The sequence below is a fragment of the Electrophorus electricus genome, chromosome 5 (genome assembly GCF_041902795.1).
Source record: "Electrophorus electricus isolate QZ-2024a chromosome 5, ASM4190279v1, whole genome shotgun sequence".
NCBI lineage: Eukaryota > Metazoa > Chordata > Actinopteri > Gymnotiformes > Gymnotidae > Electrophorus > Electrophorus electricus.
In genome coordinates this window covers 9621080-9642609 of record NC_137501.1, presented here as the reverse complement: position 1 = coordinate 9642609, position 21530 = coordinate 9621080, and the positions used below count along the sequence as shown (strand labels likewise).

Genomic DNA, 21530 nt, shown 5'->3' with positions numbered 1-21530 from the left:
AGCAAGTTTGTAAGTAAATGTTTATAAGCAAATGAAGAAGCATTCTACATCTGTTAAAACCCTCTTTTCCAAAACTTTAAGTAAGGCACAGCGTATCAAGCAGAAAAATCGGTAATGGTTATCTGGTGATCCAAATGATCTTGTAGCTGGTATTGACTCTTGAGCCTTTCAGTCAGGGTTGCTTAATTCTCATAACCCATGAGGCAATCACAGTCATGTGTGATGAGCCATTAGCCCAACCAACCCTCTCAAGTGAATTACAAACATGTTATTCCCAGCCCTGGAAACCTCTAAATTCACTGACCATATGATTTTAACGCCACCTAATACTATAACGTCAGTTAATACCCTTTATTGCCTTGTGCAAATTATTTGAGTAATTTTGAGGTAGGCTATGGAGCTGACGTTGACAAAGATTTTAGTGCGTGTCATTGTTTGAAGCTTGCAAAGACCAATACACATCCAATATGCCAAACCTCCACTATTGTTTCTGACTGATGGGAGGTGACAAGAGGTGAAACGAGCGCATGGCCTGTACCTGGCAGAAAGCTCCGGAATGTGGGAGTGCTGGGCATTCTTCGCTTGCTTTGTTTTTATAGCCCCGCACAGGAAGCCCACTCCAGCAGGGCCTCATTCACATCATCTAAAAAACGCTGACTGCTTCCTCCACCCTCTGGCTGCTCTCCAAGAGGTCTGTTTTTCACACATACCCGCACACACACTCGCTCCTCTGTTGTTGTAGGGGTGGGGTGGGGGGTGGGGGTGTAGCTCCACAGAGAGGAGAACGATTTACGGTTCTAATAATGGAAAGAATAGTAAAAAGAACAGCAAACGGCGAATTCCAAAAGGTTCAAGCTGTTCGTTTCTGTCTAAAATGTTCCTTTAAAGAAAGTATTTTTTCAGCACAGGCACAGCAAATCAGGAACAGTTAATAAGGTTTCCAACACTCACCTAGTTGTTATGGAGCAAGTGAAACGTCACCATTAGGCTCTCTTGAGGTTACGTCAATAATCTTGACTTTCTACAAGAGCTGTTTGTTGCCCACGTTAGCCAGCTGAATGCTACGTTCCAGACCACATATGTAAGAAGGCTAACTCTGGTCTGAAAGTATAACATCACCAAATTTGGTAAGCCTTCTGTTCAGTAGGTATTCAAGGAACATTATGAGAAAATTAGATAATCTGGAATATGTATCAATTTATCCTCATAAAACAATCTTTGTTGAGAACTAGATACTGTAATTAGATTTTGTTTTGTGAATTTGAGATGAGGCAAGAATGATGATTTGGCCTCTTAACACCAGGGAATGTAGATTCTAGCCCACCCCCAGAGCCTGTCACATTATGAGTCACCTAAAGAATATCTCCCCCTAACTGTCATTTTCCCAGAATATTTCTGTTCACTGCATGACATGGAATCTAATTAAGCCAAGGCGCATGGAGAGTGATTCTACTGTTGCACAGGTCTAGCTTTCAGTCAGATTGCAAAGTTAGTACCTTATGTGATTTTCTTTAATGAATCACATCTCAGGATGTACACTAACATGATAAACAGAGAGGACCAGGGAACATTTTCTCTCCTTATTTAAACCATGGTGGTTACTTAAGATTTGGGCAGAGCTGTGTACACAACCAACTGTTTTCTCAGCCACTTCTCACAGATGCATGTACAAAAGGTTGTAGTCATGTTTAACTGTTGTAAGAGGGATAAAAAAAATTTAGTTGTAATAACTCTATTGCCTTTACATTGAAAGAGATTGGTGCGTCTAACGTCCTTTGGTGCTTAGGTGGAGTCTGACAGCTAAAAGGTACAGGTTCTTAACTACTGTAGGCTACATTTAGCAAAAGAGCCTTTTGAATTAACAGAAAGATCATTAACAATTTATATAAGATAATGGCTCATTAAAGGTACAAAATATCTCTCTTGTTTTTGCTGAAGTAAATAGCACAACCATGTCTGCTAAAGCTGTTACAATGTGACAGAACTCTAAAATATTCAAACAATCCCTGCAGGGAAGGTTTTGTGTTCAGATTAGTTTCAATGCTCGATTTGCAGCCGCTCAAACTCTCATCGCAACCCTGTTTGCTTCTCTGTACAAATACTGCTACCATTACTTATTCTCTCCTATTTCAGTCCGCCTTGAAAACTGTAGTAGTTAATTCCCTAAATTCAATGGAACAGACATCAGAGAGCACGTTTAGCACTCTTCTGAAATCATAGCTATTAAGTACAAGAAGAGACATACCATAGCAATTACATTGTGAGAGGATATTCATTTCCTCTTGTCTCTATGGTCCCTGCAGTAACACTTTAGCCAAATGAAGAGACCAGAAGAAACCCAGATGCTGAAACAAAAGGCACTTCAGGGGAAAACAGCCTATTAAATGATCAAAAAGCTGAATATTTAATGTATGTGTGTGTGTGTGTATTCCAGCAAAGCCTTCAAAAATGTGGACATGGTGGACAATGTGACATGGTTCTTGTTGTTTGATCCTTTTGTTGTTTTGTTCTCCAGCAGTCTGAATTTGGAGTGAAACAATGAGTTAAAAGTGCAGAATGTTGGCTTGAACAACAGCGTGATGGAAAGAGTGAAGAAGACCAGAGAAGTGCTCAGGATGTGAAACCGAACACATTATCTATGAAGTGTGGTGACATGGGCACATATGACTGTCAGAGGAGCTTATCGACGTCAATAAAATGACTGGTGACAGTATCAGAAGAGTCTTACCACACTGACTCTGATGATTCAGTTTAGTGCAGTATGCCAGCTATTTATTAACAAATACAATTTGGTATATTGAACACAGGATTTTAATTTTATTTATATATTTATATAAAGTAGTAAAGTTATTTTATATATATATATATATATATATATATATATATATATATATATATATATATATATATAGATATATATATAAAGTAGTAAAGCACAAAGAGTTTCCAGAGAAACGTTTTGGACAGAGGTCCTTCGTCAGTTGTGCAAGCAAAGTGTATATATTATTTGTAATACATCTTTTCATTTTTTGTACATTACATAAAATGTGACAGAAGATGAAGCATAAGAAACTAAACTGAAGTGATTTCACACAGGATATTTCTTAACATATGCTTCAGACAGCCATACCCATGTGTCCAGTGAAATGACTAACTGCACTGCAAATACCTTCAGTAGCTCCACATGTTGAAAATGTTCACCTCATAAGAGGACAGCTCCCCTCCATAAGAGGAGCTGTTGCTCTATATCCATAACTCAGTGACAAGATCATATGACATTATGCTGATATACCAATGTCCCAAAAAACAAATGTTGTGGCTCAGTGTCTGATCTAATCTCCCGATTCCTGAGAATACAAAAATGTGCGGAATTATAATGAATAATAATGAATATAATTAATTACTATAATGAATAATCATTTAAGTAGGTAAACCATTATTTGCTTTAAATAAAGTTTGTGTATCACAAAGTTACAGTATTTAATTAATCCTACAACTATAAATAAATATCTTCAGTTAATTATCAGCATAAAAGTATAGAGTACCGTAAGGAAATCGCAGATATTTTATTGTAGAATATATAATCTATTCCTCCAGATTATATATTATCTATAATAATCTCCATATAATCTAAATCTCCAGATCATTTGCTTGTCTGACGGGAATGAAGTGGGTCAGGAGTACAACTACACCCAGCCCTGGCTGGTGAGATGGGCAGTCAAGGCATCCATTTTAGTAAGGGCATTTACAGAAACCCAAATCAGTGTAATGTCATAACACACTAGTTACACTGCCCCTGGCAAAGTTTACTGGACACCAGAGGTCTTGTGAAAGTTAGATGACGCTGCCTCTTCTTACACACTCGGGAAATATCAAGATCTTTGTCCAATTAAATTCTCATACAATTTATGACTGTGATAAATGTGTACGTCACAGGAAACAAATAGCAGATGAGCTACCTTGGACATTGACATGTTAATGCAAACCTACAGCCAAATAAAATGGGAAATTAAATTAAAGTGTGCATAGAAATTCTTCTAAAACATCCCAGCATGGAAGTTTGAAATGTTTGATCTCAGTCTTGTTTTGAAGGACCAGGATGTGCTTCAAATGTTTTAATTAATTTGGGGAAGGTGTGTGTGCCAATAATGCACGTGGAGGTCGGCATGAACACAAGATTCTATTCAAGCATTTCTTTCCAGTAAAACAGAGTATTTTCTGTATCCACCAAATAAATTCTAGTCGGTTTGCTTAAGAGTGGATGAACTTTGAACTTTTGAGTTCATCAGAACAGGAGTTGATAACATATCCGAATCATGCGCAGTTTTACTGCACATCATGCCTGTCATTTAAAAAGAGTTGTCAAGTGTTAAAGTGCCTTGCCCAACCAGAGCAACAATAGCAGCCACAAAAACAAAACAAACAAAAAAATTTATATCTTTCTTTGGAGGAAAAAAAAAAAAAGATTCAAACACTTAAAATTATTTCAGCCAGCAAATAACAATCAATCTGAGACTGGGAAAGGGCATAGGAGCACATCACACCCAATACTGATTGTGCTGTAAGGTGGGGTTAGTGGTCCTGCAGAAGTGAGAAGCTTCTTGCTCAAGGTTGCCAAAGGAGCAGACAGTCAGGGTTGGCCCATAGGCAAAGTTTCCACTGCCTGTCTGAAGTCTTGTCAGAGCTGGACTGCCAGGGTTGCTTGGGCTGAGAGGAGTGACTGTCACTAAAGGAACCCTTGCGCTCCTCTCTGGGTGGCCTTGACAGGACCTGCTATCTGGACTTGCTGGAGGGAAGGAAGCCCCGGTCAAAGGTTTCTGCTTCTTCTGCTGGTTTTGCCTCAAAAGCAGCACCAACACCACTACTATTACAAGAAGCAGAAGAGCTAGCAGTGGAAGAACAATGAGTATTGGGTTGGTGGAGCTCTCCTGGGGTGCTGACTCAATCCTTACTGGAGTGTTCCTCACAGGAGTGATTTCCTGTCCATGAGTCGTTTTAGGGATAGCACTCGCATTTGAGTTAATGTTTGTGTTACCCCAGCGACTGCGCCCTTTGAACTTTGGCACAGGCTTGGTCACTTGTGAGACTTGAACTAAAGAAGATGTAGAAAGCACAACAGAGCGCATCACTGAGGTCAGACTTGGTGAAGCAGTACTACTTGTGTACAATGGAAGAGCTGTTATCATGAGCGCAGAATCAAGTGACACAATGGTAAAGATGAATTCCCCATTTGCAGGCTGGAGATTGTCAGCTTTTACAATAAATATGAATGAGTCATTAACCTCCTGGACACCAGTAAGGTTAGCCTTTACTTCAATGGCCAGTTTTTCCTGCTGCAGTTCACTAAAAGCAAATGTCCTCACAGGTTCTGCATTGTTACCGTTGTTGGACTCTATGTAAAGAATCTTGCCATACATTGGAGGGGACAGGATTTCAAATAATGGATCACTACCACTCATCAAGGCGAGTTCAGAGGCATTCAGATAATCTGCCCTGATCTTACTGTGGATACCATTTGGGATCTTTACACTTTCTCCATACCTTATCAAAGGTTTGACTGTGATATTAACTACTTGATCAGTCAGATTTGCCTCTGATGTGAAGGCAGTGAACTCAAATGTATCCTGAGAGGACACAATGTTGACCATGTGATAACTTAGTCTGCGTGCTTGGAGATCCTCTTGATCAAAAGCAACAACCTCTTCATTGTCCAACAGAAGTTTACCGTATCTTGGAGGAGATGTTATTTTATAGTGGACTGTGGTGTTTTTCCCATTAGTCACTGCAGTCAGATGTGACTCAGTGAGCACCACTGTCGTTTTCCCCTGTTCCAACACCACCTGTGTATGATTGATAAGTGAAACGGCAATCTCCAACACCTCCAAGTTAAATAGTTTGTAGACTGGACGGTGATGTCCATCAGTGACACTGAAATAGAACACCCCAGACAAAGGGCTGCCATCTTGAACAAAGAAGACCTCACCGTTGTTGATCTGGGCTTGAGAAAATGCATCCGCTGATACATTCAAGCTTCCTGCCAGAGCAAGGTAGCCATTGCTAGGTTTACTGATCACAGTATATTGAATTTGATCAGGGGGGTTGTCCAAGTCTGCCACACTCAAATGGCTGGGTCCAAGAGCCACAGTGTCCCCTTGGACTACTTTGAGTCTCAGAGCCTTGGTTTTTAGGATGGGTGGCTGATCATTCACTGGGATGATGGTAATGTTGAATACCTCCTCTACCACGTCACCGTCATTTACAGGGCGTTGCGCCGGCTTGCTCTTCAGGTTGAGGAACGCATCAAAGACAAAGTGGTCATGTAAGGTCTCAGAATTGTCATGCTGATAGGTTATTCCATATTTGTTCAGGATGAACTGAGAGAAGAAGGGTTTTTCCTTCGTGAGGTTCCGTTCACCCACGACAATGTTGCCATGTTGGGGCAAGGACCTGATCTGATACCAAACTTCATAGGAATGACGATGAGTCTCAGGCTGCTTTGTAAGGAGATTGGATGCATCCAGTGTCGCTTTGTCAATAACAACTTTATCCCCTTCTGTTACCACAGCCCCTGGAACATCAAAAACATTTTTCTTAATATTTCATGAATAAAATCAGAAATGGCTAATGGGACATGAATAAAAAACAATCACCAGTATTGAATAAGAAATTAATGATTGAATTGAGTGATTTTTAACATCATTAATGTAACTAATGTATGTTATAATAAAATTCTGTACCTGTGTTTTTAAGAAGGCGCGACCGTCGTTCAGGTTCAGCATTTTCATAAGAGATGCTGATATCAAAGGTCTGATCCTCAGTACTGGCAAGGGCTGACGACACAGTGAATGTGAACTTGTCTAATGACATCCATCCTCCCGAATTCACATTTTGTTCATATGCCACATCACCTTCATCTACCTGGAATAATCACATACATCACAGGCAAATAATATTTTGGGCATGATTAAAAAATACTGGCCACACTGGTAGAAAATATGAGAAAATATTGGAAACAGTCAGAGCCTTTAATTTAACATTTATAATATAATTTATGACTCCATTCCAGGTTCATATATATTACTATCGTCCCATAAACCAGTATAGGATTCCACCTTAGCAGTACTAAGCCACAAGATTCCTCAGTTCAGGCAATGTCTTAAAGCCTGATTTACCCATCCCCCAGTAACTAACCCACGAATGGACAACGTACCCTTTCAGCAATAAAGGATCACAGATGGGAAGAAAATTAATAATTTATTAGCTCACACTCGTCTATAGATAGAGTTTGAGGTTTTACAGTTCTCACCATTTCTTGTGTGAAGGACATAATCTCTGCTTTAGGTTCAGCTGCCCTCACATTAACCAGTTTTCCAAATTTTGGTGGACTAAGGACAGTAAAAAGAATGGTGCGGCTTGAATCGCCTGTATCGTCATTGGTTACTGCTCTGAGGACCTCTTTTGAAATGGAAGATAAAGAGCCTGGAATGGGAACAGAGGTAAACATTACCCTAAATGAACTACAGCTGCTAAAAATGCAGTCAAAACAACAGCAAAATGTCTGGTATGTGCTATAAACATAACCGCATTGTTGTGTGCTTGGATTCTTTGAAGTTTGGCTGCTATACTGGTCACTGGCTTTACCTTTCATATGCTTGTGTATATCTGAGCTACAGATGGCAGGAAAAGTCAAACTTTGAAGCCAATTAATGGTTTGCTCCCTACTTTGCATCCATAGCTTCCAAAACACAAATAATTTTAGAAAGAACAAACAAGATTCTGTTTTTGCTTTCTTGACGACATTTAGAGTAATAGCCAGGGCACAACATGAAGGATTGCAATATATACTGTGCAATATACTGTGGAAATACTGTGCTAAAATACAGGCACATTTCCACTGGAGACACACAAAAAAGTATTTCATCAGAACTAAATGAAGGTTTTCTTTTTTCCACATATATTTATAGTTTTCTGTTAGAATTATGCCTGTGAATCTAACCATTTATAAACAGCAAAGCAAAACAAACATTTTAAGTAACACCTAACTGGACACAAACACCAAGAGGTAATTCAATACTGTTTTTCTTTTTTTTGTTCTTTTTTTGCTGTGTATTTTAGCACTGTGTGACCTTGTGAAGTACTTCCTTAGCCTTACTTATCACAGCTGTTCCATTATTTAGCCGCAGTATTCCAAGTACCGTACTCTCCTCACAGAATTACCATGGGAACAGCGAATTAAAGGCAAGAAACAAAAAGGTACCAAAATCATTAAAGCCCACATCACTAACCACAGTGGAAGGCGGAATGAAAGAAAAAGTAAGTTTAATTCAACATAAGGAAAGAACAAATTAAAATTCATTCCACATTAAATAAGAGACAGACTCTCTCTCTCTCTCATTTCCATTCCTGAGGCACAATGTAGGGAAAAGGGGAAAACAGCCACTTAAGCAAAAAAACTTGTGAAAAACAAGCAGACAGATACCGTGCCCTTTCCCACGTGGCAGTAAAGCATGTTCAACCTATGATGCAGACAGTGTAACACCAGATACCACACAGAGCCTGAAACCCCCTGTTGAATGTGCCCATATGTTACTACCAGCATAGCTAACAAAACAGAAAGGAGGTACAACAGCTGTTATGCATATTGCACCAGACAATACAATGTGTGGGCAGTTGTTTTCAGCACTGGATTTTAAATCTGGCATATGACGAAGGGTTTTGAAATTACATCCGCAGTCATTTTGGATCAACCTGTTTACTATTCAAAATGTTACACTATGTGTTGTTGCATGGATTATGACCATTATACAGTTAGTGTGCTAAAGGATTAGACCATATTAAGACAAACAATATGACTAACAGGCTCACAGGATTAACTTGGCTTTGATGAAGGGAGAGGTTTTTCTTGGAGCATCTGAAGGACTGTATTCTAAATGCACTGCTCTCACCTGTGATTCCCATGTACTCTTAATAGTTCAATTCTACAATGGCAAGTAGAAATACTACTCCTGTATTTCATTACCAAAGCAGGCATACACACAACAAAGGCTTATTGTATGGTACTGAAAGTTGTTCATTAGCACACCTCTCTGGATTTCCCTTCTAAGCTTCATGTAATATACCTGCAAAACACAGTGGGCTGTTCTAAATTCTAGAGGATTAACATGAATGGACAGTTGGTGTTTGTTACCTGGAAACACTTTGAGGGGGCCACTCTTTTCCAGATGGAGAACCAGGGCACGAGCCGTGACACTGAATATCTGTCTTGGTGTGAAGTTCACGCCATCATTGACCTGGAAGTGAAAGCCTCCAGCCATGGCTCCTAGTCAACACCATAAAAAGAGGCAACTTTTTAAACAAGGACTTTCATTCAGAATTCAAAATCTTATATTGTTTGCTATTACTCTTTATGTCCCTTAAAGGAGGAACATGATGAGGTCTAAAGGTACCATGTTATAATTGAAAAGCATTAAGCCTATTTACTATATACTCCTGGACATATAGGCACAGAAAATCTGAGATAACTGTGCTGGAGTCAGTTGAAGGAGTGTCTATAAAACAATGAGTAAACAACATCTCAACTGTCTGCCCTATCTTGTCTCATCTTGTTCAAGTGCATAATATTTGGCACCACATCACCAGTCATACAATCATCAACAAATGATTTACGGAACTTGATGATGACTTACCCGCAGCACATTGGAACATGTGCTGTATGGTGTCCAAAGTGTGTGATCACCACATTTAGAAATGAAGAACAATTCAATCAATAAAATTATGTTTAGTGGAAAAGTGAAATCCACTGCTTCGCAATGCCAAAAGCAATTTAAACACTGAATGTTATCTGTTAATAATAATAATAAAGTACGATTATTATTATTATTATTATTATTATTATTATTATTATTAATAATAATAATAATAATAATAATAATAATAATAATAATAACAGTAATTATTATTATTATGTAAATTACTGTTTTCTTTAAGAAAGTCCTGCTGGCTGGTGGATTATCTTACCACTATGCACAAACAGTAGCTGGCCCTGGTCAATGTGAGCCTGACTGAAGTCCATGATTGGCCTGGTGGGGGCACTCTTCAGAGCCAGGTGTCCATTACTCGGCTGAGTGGTGATATAGCGGAGCTCTTCTGGGCCACTGTCTTCATCCACCGTATTCATATCTTCCGGGGTGATTTCTGTGACAGAGCCGACCCAAACCTGAACACATGAACAGTAATAATAGTGTGCTGCAGTGAGGACTGACTTAGAATCCATTCTGGCCTGTCATATACTATAATTATGCTTGTACAGGTTATTGTAAAGTGCAAGTCACCTTCTGGAACCTTCTGGAGCTTTATAATTACTACCCTACTCAAGACTCATCAGAACTTATCAATAGCTAGTCTGCAGGCACTGATGCTAATGAGGAAAAAAAGCACTTTGAAAAAGGCAACAGTCAGAGCATGAGAAAGAAACAGAATGCTGGTTATGTAAGCAACCAGTATACAGATCACCATAAATTGCAAATTTTAACTGACACTCTAGGGACAGATTAATTAATTATCTTAGTTCTAAGATAAACAAAACATGAGAGCATGATAAACTGATAAACTTCTGAAGAAAAGCAAGTCATAATACACACCTCATACTGACACCCCATTGCTATCATTGACCTTGTTTAGAAGAAACTCTAATTGAGGTTTCACAGCTTTGAGCTGAGCATAGAGTGTTGCAGTATGGAATGTATGTTACTTCAACACTATACACATAAAATGGCTAATCTAAGTACTGGTCACCAAGGAAAATGATAAAGAAAACAACCTCTTGTTTGCCAGTTTAGAGGTGAAGAGTGGCATTGTGATTGCAACTGGAGGTTTGCAATACTACTGAAGTGCTTGACAGTATGCCAGTAATTTGTACATGAACCACAGACATGCAGTCTTAGCTGTTTTAGATTGATTCAACTGTCACACTATAGGGGGGGAAACCTAGTACACTGGAAATAATTTGGGAGTATCTAAAACCGACTTTACATAGATATAACTTTCTCAAATGTTCAGACTGTTCAGATTTATGGAATAAACGTTTAACACTTTGTGTCAAAACAGGCAAATGGATAATGTTTAAGTAGCTATAAAGTATCTATATACAGGGCCTGCATAAGTATGTTGAACTTTTACACTTTTGTAGTTTTACAGTTGAAATGGACTTTGCAAAAGTCACCTCCCTGGGTCAACACTTGATACAATCACTTCTGTATACAATTACAGATGCATGTCTGGATCCTGAGATTTTTGCCTCTCAACTGGATTGAGGTCTGGGCTTTGACTGGACTAACATTCAGATTATTGGTTTTTAACCACATAACTATAGCTTTAGTTAATCTTAGGATCATTATTTTGTTGAAATAATTCTGCCAGCTATATCATTCCCCTCCCCCACTTCAATATAATGGTCCATTTTGTGTAGATTCATAACATAATCCCAATTATATCCATTTCTGTTTCAGGCTGTACAAATAGGTTAAACAGCCCTCTACCTACATCTCATAGACATTGTAGTAAGTGAGACAGAATGAAGTCTTTTGCTTTCAGGAAACCACAATTTCCTGTTAAACCTCATCGCATTTCAGTTGTCTGTGCATTTCTCTTTCATACTGAACTATAAAAGAAACACAAGGAAACAACCCATTACCACCAAGCTATTTCCATAGACTAAGTCTAAACATGAATTGTGTGTGTGAATTGTGACCTTTAATTAGGAAATTTAACCTTTCAATTCGAAAATTAACTGGGCAGATGTGTATTTGACTGAATAGCAATAGCCTTCTGAACTCCAAGGTACTGTAAATTGAACATGTCTAAGATTCCTCAGGTACGTTATAATGATAAAACTAATTTTCAATGCAATATATTATGGGTGTTGATTTTCTACATGTATCCCAATATGTTGTTAAAAACAAAAAAACAAAAAACAAAAAACCTCAGGAACCTTCAGTGAAAAGGTGAATTTGTCATTATAGCAAGACCTACAGCAGCACACATCTGTATGATACTCTGTTGTCAAAAGTAGTTGCAGAGAGCCCTCTTGTGGATGTTGTATATGCACCATATTAGCAAAAACCTGACTTTACACTTCCTGGTACTCACATAGATCCTCATAAAATTTCCCTCTTTGGTCTCTTGAGTCAAAAAGGGTTTACATTGCAGCCCAGATAGTAAGTAATCCAACATGGCTAACATGTACGGTACCGTTGCCATTTTGTCCAAACACTGATTTTTCTGCAGACTTATCCTTTAATTTCATAGGACTTGACTATGGACTGCCATAAGGAATCCAAAGCATCTGGAACTGAGATCTGCAGTCCCTCTTAGTGGCCCTGAAATTAGGGCTGCTCTCTAAACACTTTGTTGCTTTGAAAGACATTACATGAGCACATGCAAATGACTGGCATGCTCAAAAGTGTCTCAAACACAACTTAAAATAGTTTTATGATCTGTAGACCTGCATGATGTGCTCAATATGAAATTTCAACCTAACCAATCCAGAATATGTTACCATGTATCTCAAGTAAAAGCTATAAACACGTGCTTGACATATTCTGTCAAGTCCATCTTCCTATGTTACTACTAGTGCATGAGGTATCCTTACAAAGCAGGTATAATAAGTAAGGCATTTAGATATTTTGCACCCACCCTGAGGACTTTGTTGGCTGTAACGACTGGAGGCTCGTCATTGACAGGTATGACTTGGACGTAAACTGTCCTGGGTGCACTATGTTTTCTCAGGTTTGTGTCATTGGCTGTAATTGTGAAGTGGTCCTCTAATGTCTCAGAGTTGTCATGGACATAGTAGATAAACTCTTGGTCCACCTGTGTCAATGTAATGAAAGCAATGAGAATAGCATCATTAGATCAAGAACTGTGAGTAAGCCTCTCATATGACTTCTGAAAATATATGCTAAACTCATATGGTAATATTTAACTTTCAGTGACAGACTGACTTGATTTAGTAAATTAGTGCAACTATTTAGTAAAACCATTGGCTACTGAGTTGCTATTACTTGATATTAAAACAAACATTTTGTTGAAACAGTTACTTTCTGGTAATAACAAAAACAGAATATTGATGATGTTTTAATATTTATGTAATTTTTTTTGGCATGAGCTCTGTTCCTCATTTCATTAACCTCTTAAGTTACACATTTTCAAATTTTACCTGTTTCCTGGTAAAATATGTTGTGGGTATCCCTGGGAAACGAGAATTTTCAATGTGACCATGCATGGGTCCCTCTGACACAAAGTACACAAAATGGATGCCAATGAAATGCTGACTGGAGACCCTGATGGTCTTCTCTGTAAGTGCCTTTGCCGCACCTTCTTTCAGAGTAATGTTGGAGACTTCAACAGGTATGAAGTGAGGGATTATATCCACAGACAAAATGATGTCACTGACTTCTGCAACTCCATTGCTGGCTTCCAAAATGAAAGTGTCATTCACTCGGTTGGGCATTATCTGTACATACTGAATGTTGCCAGCATTAATGTCTTGTTGTGTAAAGGCCATCAAAGGCTTTTCCTCAGTTCCCTGGTATCGATCTTCACCATCAACAAAACCACGCAGGTATCCATAGGCTGGAACAACTTTGACATTGAAGATGATTTCTGAAGGGATATTTGCTTCATGAGTGACCTGGAAAATTAAGGCCAACAAACATATCTGTAGCTTAATACCACTCATAAATACATGCTTTACACGAGGGATTCAGGGTCAGTTGTTACTGATTTTTACAACAGATTTTTAATCATTGGTTAGTTCACACAATATTGCCGGAAAGACAAGAGGAAAAAAAGTCACAATTTCATGCAAAGTTATCAATGTTGTTAAGTAGCTAAATATAAAAGTGAAAAATAAACTAAGCCAAATTACCTCGAGTGTTATACGTTCAATCTTTACAGGTTTGCCCTCCTCTACCAGTAAGGTTTTGTGGTGAAGTATGACAGGGGGTCTCTGGTGGCTTTCCAAGTACACTCTAACATTGATTCTGGCTTCAAGGCGCAGCCCTTCTGCTTTCACTGCGACACTTAAAAAGTCTCCCAAAGTCTTGCTGTTGTCATGGCGATAAGACAGCAACATATTTTTCAACTCATGCTGGGTAAACGATTCAATGTTCTTGTCTTTTAAAAACAGCCAGCCGTGCTTTGGAGCATCATGAACCTCAAATGTGATGTCACTGTCGTCTCTGACGTCCAGGTTTGTGACCACACTAAAATTGGCATTGCTGAATGTCTTGGCCTGCCCCTTTTGGACCAACAAGCCTGTATTATTGGCAACCTGCAGGTATGGGTCCTGGGCGCTTATATCCAACAGAGAGGAAACATAGTGCTTCCCATCAGAAACAAAGAACACGAAGCGCCCCGAGCTTGCGCCACGATGAACAAACAGCACTCGCTTTTGTTCAAGGTCCTCTTGGCGGAACTGGTACAGTTTGTGAGTAGTGTCATTTACAAGCACCAGATCTCCCACAGGGATACCGCGGCGTGTATAGATAAGATGTCCATCACTGAAGTCTGAGTCAGCATCATGGTAACACAGATCATCCACAGTCAGCAGTCTTTGCCCATCTCTGACAACATGGAAAACTTTATCCACAGTACGGACAGGCTTTTCATCGTTTAGCAGCTGTATAGATATGTTAAACAAGCCTTCTTTGGAGCCAACCTCATCGTCATTCACAGAGCTTTTGACTAACAAACTTGTAGAAGCTATAAAACTGAACTGATCATGAGTTGTTTCGCTATTGTCATGAACATACATAAGCCGCTCTTCTAAGATATCCTGATAAGTGAAGGAGACTAGTTTGTCATATTCTTTTGTTGAGTTGGATAGGTTGATTCGTGCTAGTTTGCCATTTTTTGGACTCTTAGTGACTGTGTAGTACATCTCTTTAGTGCTTAGTGTCTCAGCAAACAACTCATCTTTTGTGATGAGTTTGCTCTCACCTTCAAGAACAGAAAGTCCATTGTTTTTTATGAAAATGCTGTTCATGTCTGCTTTAATATTTATCATGAATATATGACTGGTTGAGTGGGCATATTTGGAGAACACTTGGAATTCAAAGTTGTCTCTTGTATCCTCGGATGGTCTATCCACCAGCTGATATTCTACTTTCATATTGGTAATATTCATTTGACTAAATGAAGAATTTTCCCCTAACTGCTGTTTATTCAGTAAAATTATTCCTTTCTTTGTGGAAGAGAGGAGCCTGTAATAAAGCTCATCTTCAGTTAAGATCACACCTTGTGCTGTTGCATACAGATGCTGAGAGTCAACTGCTACTCTCCTAATTCTGTCCATCTCAATCATTTCATTCCTCTCTATAGTGTAATTTATCCATTTTATCTTTATAGCAAACACCAACTGCACAGTGGATTTTGATGCAATTGTGACTTTACATTTGAAGTGGTCATTAATGTTACCTGACTGAACAGCCTTAAAGGTGCTAAGGTACCTCAGGCGGTCCTTCTCTATAACTCTCTGAGAGAAATAATTAGTTAACTTCCATTCTCCATTAGAGTGGAGCCTCTGCAGTTCACCAAACCTTGGTGGCTCAGTAACTTCATAACGAATGTCCACCGCTTGTCTCACTGCATTGGTCTGTACAGCTAACTGACTGGTGTTTATAAGACCCATTTCTCCTTGTGTGACCTCCAGCCCAGTGTTGTTAGCAATGCTGTACTCCAATCCAATAGCCATAATTCTTAGCACCACTGTGTTGCTGACCTTCTCTCCATCACTAACTCTCAAGGCCATCCTCGAGTTCCTTACTCCCGTGTGGACATAGCTTATCTTTCCAGCCACTAGAGCTGAGTGATGGAAGGAAGTGACAGACTGACCAGGGTTATCTTCCATTTCTAAAAACCCAGCATCAGCATTCAGGTTTCCCAATACAGAGTAAACCAACTCTGCAAAGTTGCTGTCTACATCCGTGGCTTTCAACACTTCGGTAGTGAGCTTTTTTCTAGAGTTCTCAAGAAGAGTAAAGAGATTCCCATCAGGCAGACTCAGTTCAGGGGCATCATTAGTTGGTGTTACTGTAACATTGAATCTGTACAGTTTATGTCCCTTCAGATAGCTTGGTGTCTCTTTTCTACTACTGGACAACACAGAGAACATGAAGTGATCGTGTGGGTCTTCAGACCCCCCATGGATGTATATCACTCTGCTATGCCACAGATCCAGCATGCTAAAACAATTTTCTTCTTGCTCCTGGTCCAAATCGAACCTGAGCTGACCATGCACAGGCTGCTCATCAATCCTGAACACGATCTGAGACTGTCGGATGCCGAGCTTCTTGAAATCCAAATTCACTTTTATGTGTTTTGAGTCCAAGGATGCACGTCCACCTTCTGGCACAACAAGGTTTCGAAGCTGCAGGAAATTTTGTCCATACTTCTTGACAAGACCTTTGGCAAGAGTGGACATACCTATAGGTGGTAACTGAGTGATAGAGCCAAGAAAGGTCCCAGGCACAGTGGTCGGGCCCATAGTGGTGCTTATCTCAGGTTCTTTTTCTGGCTCACAGCCCAGAGATATGTCTTTGGTTACCACAGCATTGGGAAGTCCTCTTGAGACTCCATTGACCTTGATATCCCTAAAACATCCTTTGAAGGAGCCACCTTTAATCCGCTTCCCAGCTACTGATGCCAAGCCCACCCTTTTCACTTCAGCACGAGTGCTATCATCAACTCCCCCAAGAAAAAGAAAGCCTTTTAACTGCAAGGCTTTTGATCTGGAGCTTATACTGGACTTCACAGTTTCTCCATCCACTGTTAGCTGCAAACTTTTGGATGTAAAGTAGAGCTTAACATGGTGCCATTTTTTGTCATTGATGAAAGTCAGAGATCGTATCTCTGTTTTCACACCATCTCTCCCCACCACAGCAGCTAGCAAGCCTTCCTGAATCTCCATGGTAACAAAGTCTCCCTGTCGGGCAGAATTGTACATAATGATTCCCTCTTTAGCTGAGGTATGTACAGAGCATTCAAGGAGCCACTCATGCTGTGCAGACCAAGTAGGAAGAGAGATGTATGCTCTGGAACTAAAAAAGCTGATTGGGTCCTCTTCACTAGCAAAGAACAGGGGGCTGCATCCAAGGGAAACCTCATAAACATTCTTTAAACCAGAGTAGGACCTAAGTGAGGAGAGCAGATTGTGTTGATTGAACAGCACTCCCTCAAGGCACCCACGAAAGCCTATAATATCGCTAGGAAGATAGAGTTTATCCAAGCCTCCCGTCCCACCAACATATAGACCATCCTTGATACTGAGTTCTTGCTGTGGTCCTGGTAGTCTCTGGCTGGTCTGGAAATACTTGTCCACAGTGAGGGTGACATTATACCAGTCATGGAGAAATTCTACTGTATGCCAAGCAAAGTCATTCAGTGGGTTCCCCCTGTCTGAGTGCAGAATCCTCTCCCCAGAGCCAAGATCCAACCTTACCTAAACAGGAAAATCAAACCACTGTTACGCCTGGCCAAAAATCCTAAATATTCAGTTGCACACATCTTAAACGATTTAAAAGCCATTTATAACAAACAAACGATCTTTTAAATATGTATTTCATTATAATTTCATGCAGATGTACTGCTGGGGCAGACAGCTGTTGAATCACTGTTAGCTTCTGTATACGGACAGAAATGGAAGACAGTGATTTATTCAGAGGGATGAGGATCCCAGACTATGAACAGTTAGAAATAAACACCACTTTGTGCTTAGCTTTCCATTCTGGCAAATACATGCACAGCTAAAATCAGCAGTCCTTTGGACACTTCCCAAGCATAAATTCCAACAGAGACAATCACATAAAAGTAAGTTCTTCTGACACTGAGAATAAACACAACTAAAATCCTGCTGAAGGACTGAATGCAATGTTTCACATCTGTGGTACAAAAGATCAGCTTTTTCTACTGATGTCATTGTAGACACCACGGTAGACATCCTTTATGAGGACCCCTCAAGCAAGGCCTCCTACACTAAAAGTAGCTTATTCATGAGGTCTTCATAGCTCCAATTCATGACTGAAATGCAACCAACAAACTACTAATATAAAACATAACATCATACAAGGCTTGAGACTAAGTGTATCAAACAGAATAATACATTATTAATAACGTATAAAACTTTGCTATACCTTTCAGGTCAAATCTGTGTCAACTATTTGGCTAGTCATTTTGGCTGCTGCTGTCTTACTTTAAGTACTGAACTGCTGTGTTGATTTCTTTCTTCTCTTTGTTCTATACTGCAGCAGCAGATATGGATGATTCATACTTCAAACACTCCAGCTTTTTTTCCTGATTCCCCCAGTGTTCGCTTGAAGGCTTGAAGGTATCCAACAGGCTGCAGGGAAGTGAGTCGTAACCCCCCCCAACCCCCCACCCCCAGAGGTCAGAGGCCTACATGAATTACCTGTAGTTGACCAGAGCTCAGCTCCAGCAGCAGGTAATCCGCCTGCCCTGCAGCCAGGAAGAGCACACCTCTTTGACTTGAGGTGCGGAAACGCATTTGGAGGGTGTTACGCCCAGACATTTCCACCGTCTTCAGATGCACAAATCCATCACCATAGAAAGAGGCTGAAGAAGAGAATATCACCTGCTTTTTTTTTTATAGATCCATACTGTAAATGTTAATATACCACCACTGTGTCAAATGTCAGCCAAGTGCTTTTTTATATGATCTCCTACTGTTTCTCAACTAATAATATTCACTTATGGAAATGTAAAAGGCCTGTTTGGATCCTGCTATAAGATTATTCTGTCCTTGAGGGCTTTATGGAGATTCTAAGACTACAGCAATAAATGTGCTGAATACTACACTTTTAGATAAACATTTGACTAAAGTATCGCTTAACCTGAATAAAAGTGGAATTGGTGGAGTTAGAATAACTCCTTTATTTTTAACAGAAAATCTGAAGTTTCACGTGACAATGACAATTTCACACTCATTTACAGCCAAGGCCTGGTGGCTCGTAAGAGTTATACCCCTGTACATGTGCTGGCATGCTCAGCCCTGACGGCAGCTAGTTCTCACCAACACACACTAACCTGGCCCCTCAGCCCTGTTGTCCACACAGGGGGCCTCGATTGCAACTGTTTTTGTGTTTGCCTCTCAACACAGCCCTGTAATCTCCATAATGTGTTCTGCACTCTCATTTACTCCTCTGCAAAGGTGTTACATTAGTGCCTAAACTCTCATGGGGCCTCAAGATTATTAGGTTGGTTTCATGTACTCTCCACTTTAATACCTGGATGTGGAATAATATGTACACTCATCAGAACCCTTCATATTTGATTAAACCACCACTGAGTGGATCAGACCGATTCGTCTGACTGTCAACATTTGAGTATTTTTCCACTAGCCCAAAGACGAAATATTTAAACGCAACAGTCAGAAAAATCAGCCTGATGAGTTTATGAAAGAGGGAGAAAGACCACTATGCTGCAAGAATAATAATAAAATTGTTTCTGGGAAAAGGACAGATAGGCTTGAAGGACAGGCTAATCAACAAGTATACAGGACATGTCATCACACACGACATCAGGCCCATTATCTGACACTGTGGTGAATTCATACATAAAAGCCCCATGCAACTGTAGAAAAGGCATCTTAAATATTTGGATGAATGTACATTTCCCAAAATATTCACAATATATAATTATGTAACAGCAAGCTTATAACCATTAGACATTTATATAGTTGGTGCAAAAGGCCTCATTACCAATAACACATTACCAATAACAGTCATTTATTTCATCTGGACCTCTTGCAAACAAACAGGCCAATTTAAAGGAAGTAAATGAATACTGCATTGTAATGGCAATTACCAGGCTTACATGAAAAGTGCGTGTTTCTATTACGAGAGCCCATCCTAGCTTTTACATATCAGTCAAACAGACTTTGACCACTTTTTTGTGGGTCTTGGAAAACTGGCAAAAGAACTAATCGAATATAATAACGCGAACTCTAGTTCATAATTCATTGTCTTTTAAAGGGGTTTGGATTTGTTTTTAGACTTCATCTTTAATTATGATATCGTCTGCATCGTTAATCACTACGATGTGAGTGACCGTTATGGGAAGTCCAGATGAATTAATATGTGAATGAACAAACTATATAAAAGAACGAACAGCAATGACCGGCCTCTGATCATTTTTAATGTGCAATGTGCAACAGAAGAACAACCTTCTGTACAACATACACCCAGATTAGGTTAGCTGTAGGTAAGTATATCAGATTTTGTTAGCATTGTTGCGCATTTAAACGAAAAATCCTATACGATGAAAACAAATCTAGATAGCCAATTTCCTAGGTCAATGTGATAAATTAACAAACTTATGCAAACAACGGAGAAGTCTATATTTACTGCAACGAGTCGCTTATAGATGCTGGAGCTACGTTTGTGGAGATTTGAGGAAACTTTGAAGAACTTACCTCCTTGAGCTATCACGACAAAGAGCAACACGAGTCCGTATAAAAATAGAGTCTTCATTTTAACCCTCTTTAAATGTTGTTTTCATTCCGGATAGGAATCAAATTCCAAAAGGATATTTGCCATTTCGTCTGTGAGCTAGTGGAAAAAACAGTAAAACACGACTTAAACATTCCTCACTTTAAAATCCATTCCCAAACGTGAACGCACTCGGTGGAAAGGACGTTTGCTCAGTAACTCCGCCTACTCAAGCATTCCCCTCACTTAAACCTGGCCCGTGGCCGGAGCGCGCCTGTGTGCTTGTACTGTGAGCTGTGCTTTCGTGTTCAGCTGATTGCTTTGATTATATGTCAATATGTATATTTAGTGCACAACTCCACATGAACATTGAGCCTTCACAGTTATTTGGGGTCCTCGCTTGCAGCTGTTACATTCCTCGCTGGTATAATTGATCAGCTGTCCTAGCGTGTATTGCATCTGAAATAGAATGGAATTCGTTAATTATGATTCAGATATATGTATCTCGTTATCAACTTTGATGAAATGAAATGAACTTCATTAATTTCATTGATTACTCAAATCTCTTCTGCGAGCATTTTTACAAGAGAAAAGGGACGCAAGCTTGCACCGTAAGATAGCGGTTTATTGGAAAGTCTTTCAATTGTCAAAATGGTAGTATCTCTGTGTGTGTGTGTGTGTGTGTGTGTGCGTGCGTAACTTTGCTATGAAAGGTCCTGGCGACAAGAACGCGGACCAGGTGTTGCATTCAGTTCAGCTGCCCTTCAAATCCGCTTTCCCGTCTAGAAATCAAGGCCTCGCGCACGCGCGTTCACTAAGAATTTAGCGCTGGGACTGAAAAGAAGAGTTTCACGAAAGGACGCGTTCGTCAAACCAATCGGCGATGAGCAATACAAGACGTATCAGCACTATGATGTATAATAATATATGGCTATTTATTTGTAATACACTTGTTTTCTATTTATTTTGATTTAAAAATTATTTGTTTCGTTCCACGAAATATTGTCAGTCGTGCCGCATTAGTTT

General features: G+C 39.6%; 1 protein-coding gene and 1 long non-coding RNA gene across 2 annotated transcripts; one reads left to right on the top strand and one right to left on the bottom strand.

Annotated features, from left to right (window-relative positions):
- The first annotated feature begins 527 nt into the window (after nt 1–527).
- Nucleotides 528–2917, top strand: LOC145657855 (uncharacterized). The gene is made up of 2 exons (XR_014123747.1): nt 528–691; nt 2516–2917. It is a non-coding gene; the product is annotated as an uncharacterized LOC145657855 (long non-coding RNA).
- Nucleotides 2746–20707, bottom strand: cspg4ba (chondroitin sulfate proteoglycan 4ba). The gene is made up of 10 exons (XM_027029351.3): nt 20489–20707; nt 18467–18630; nt 13928–17500; nt 13217–13690; nt 12694–12870; nt 10018–10216; nt 9188–9319; nt 7307–7479; nt 6738–6918; nt 2746–6568 (listed from the first exon to the last, which is right to left on the bottom strand). The coding sequence occupies exons 1-10, from the start codon at nt 20544–20546 to the stop codon at nt 4539–4541; spliced, it is 7161 nt and encodes a 2386-aa protein (XP_026885152.2). The 5' UTR covers nt 20547–20707; the 3' UTR covers nt 2746–4538.
- Nucleotides 20708–21530: the final 823 nt, after the last annotated feature.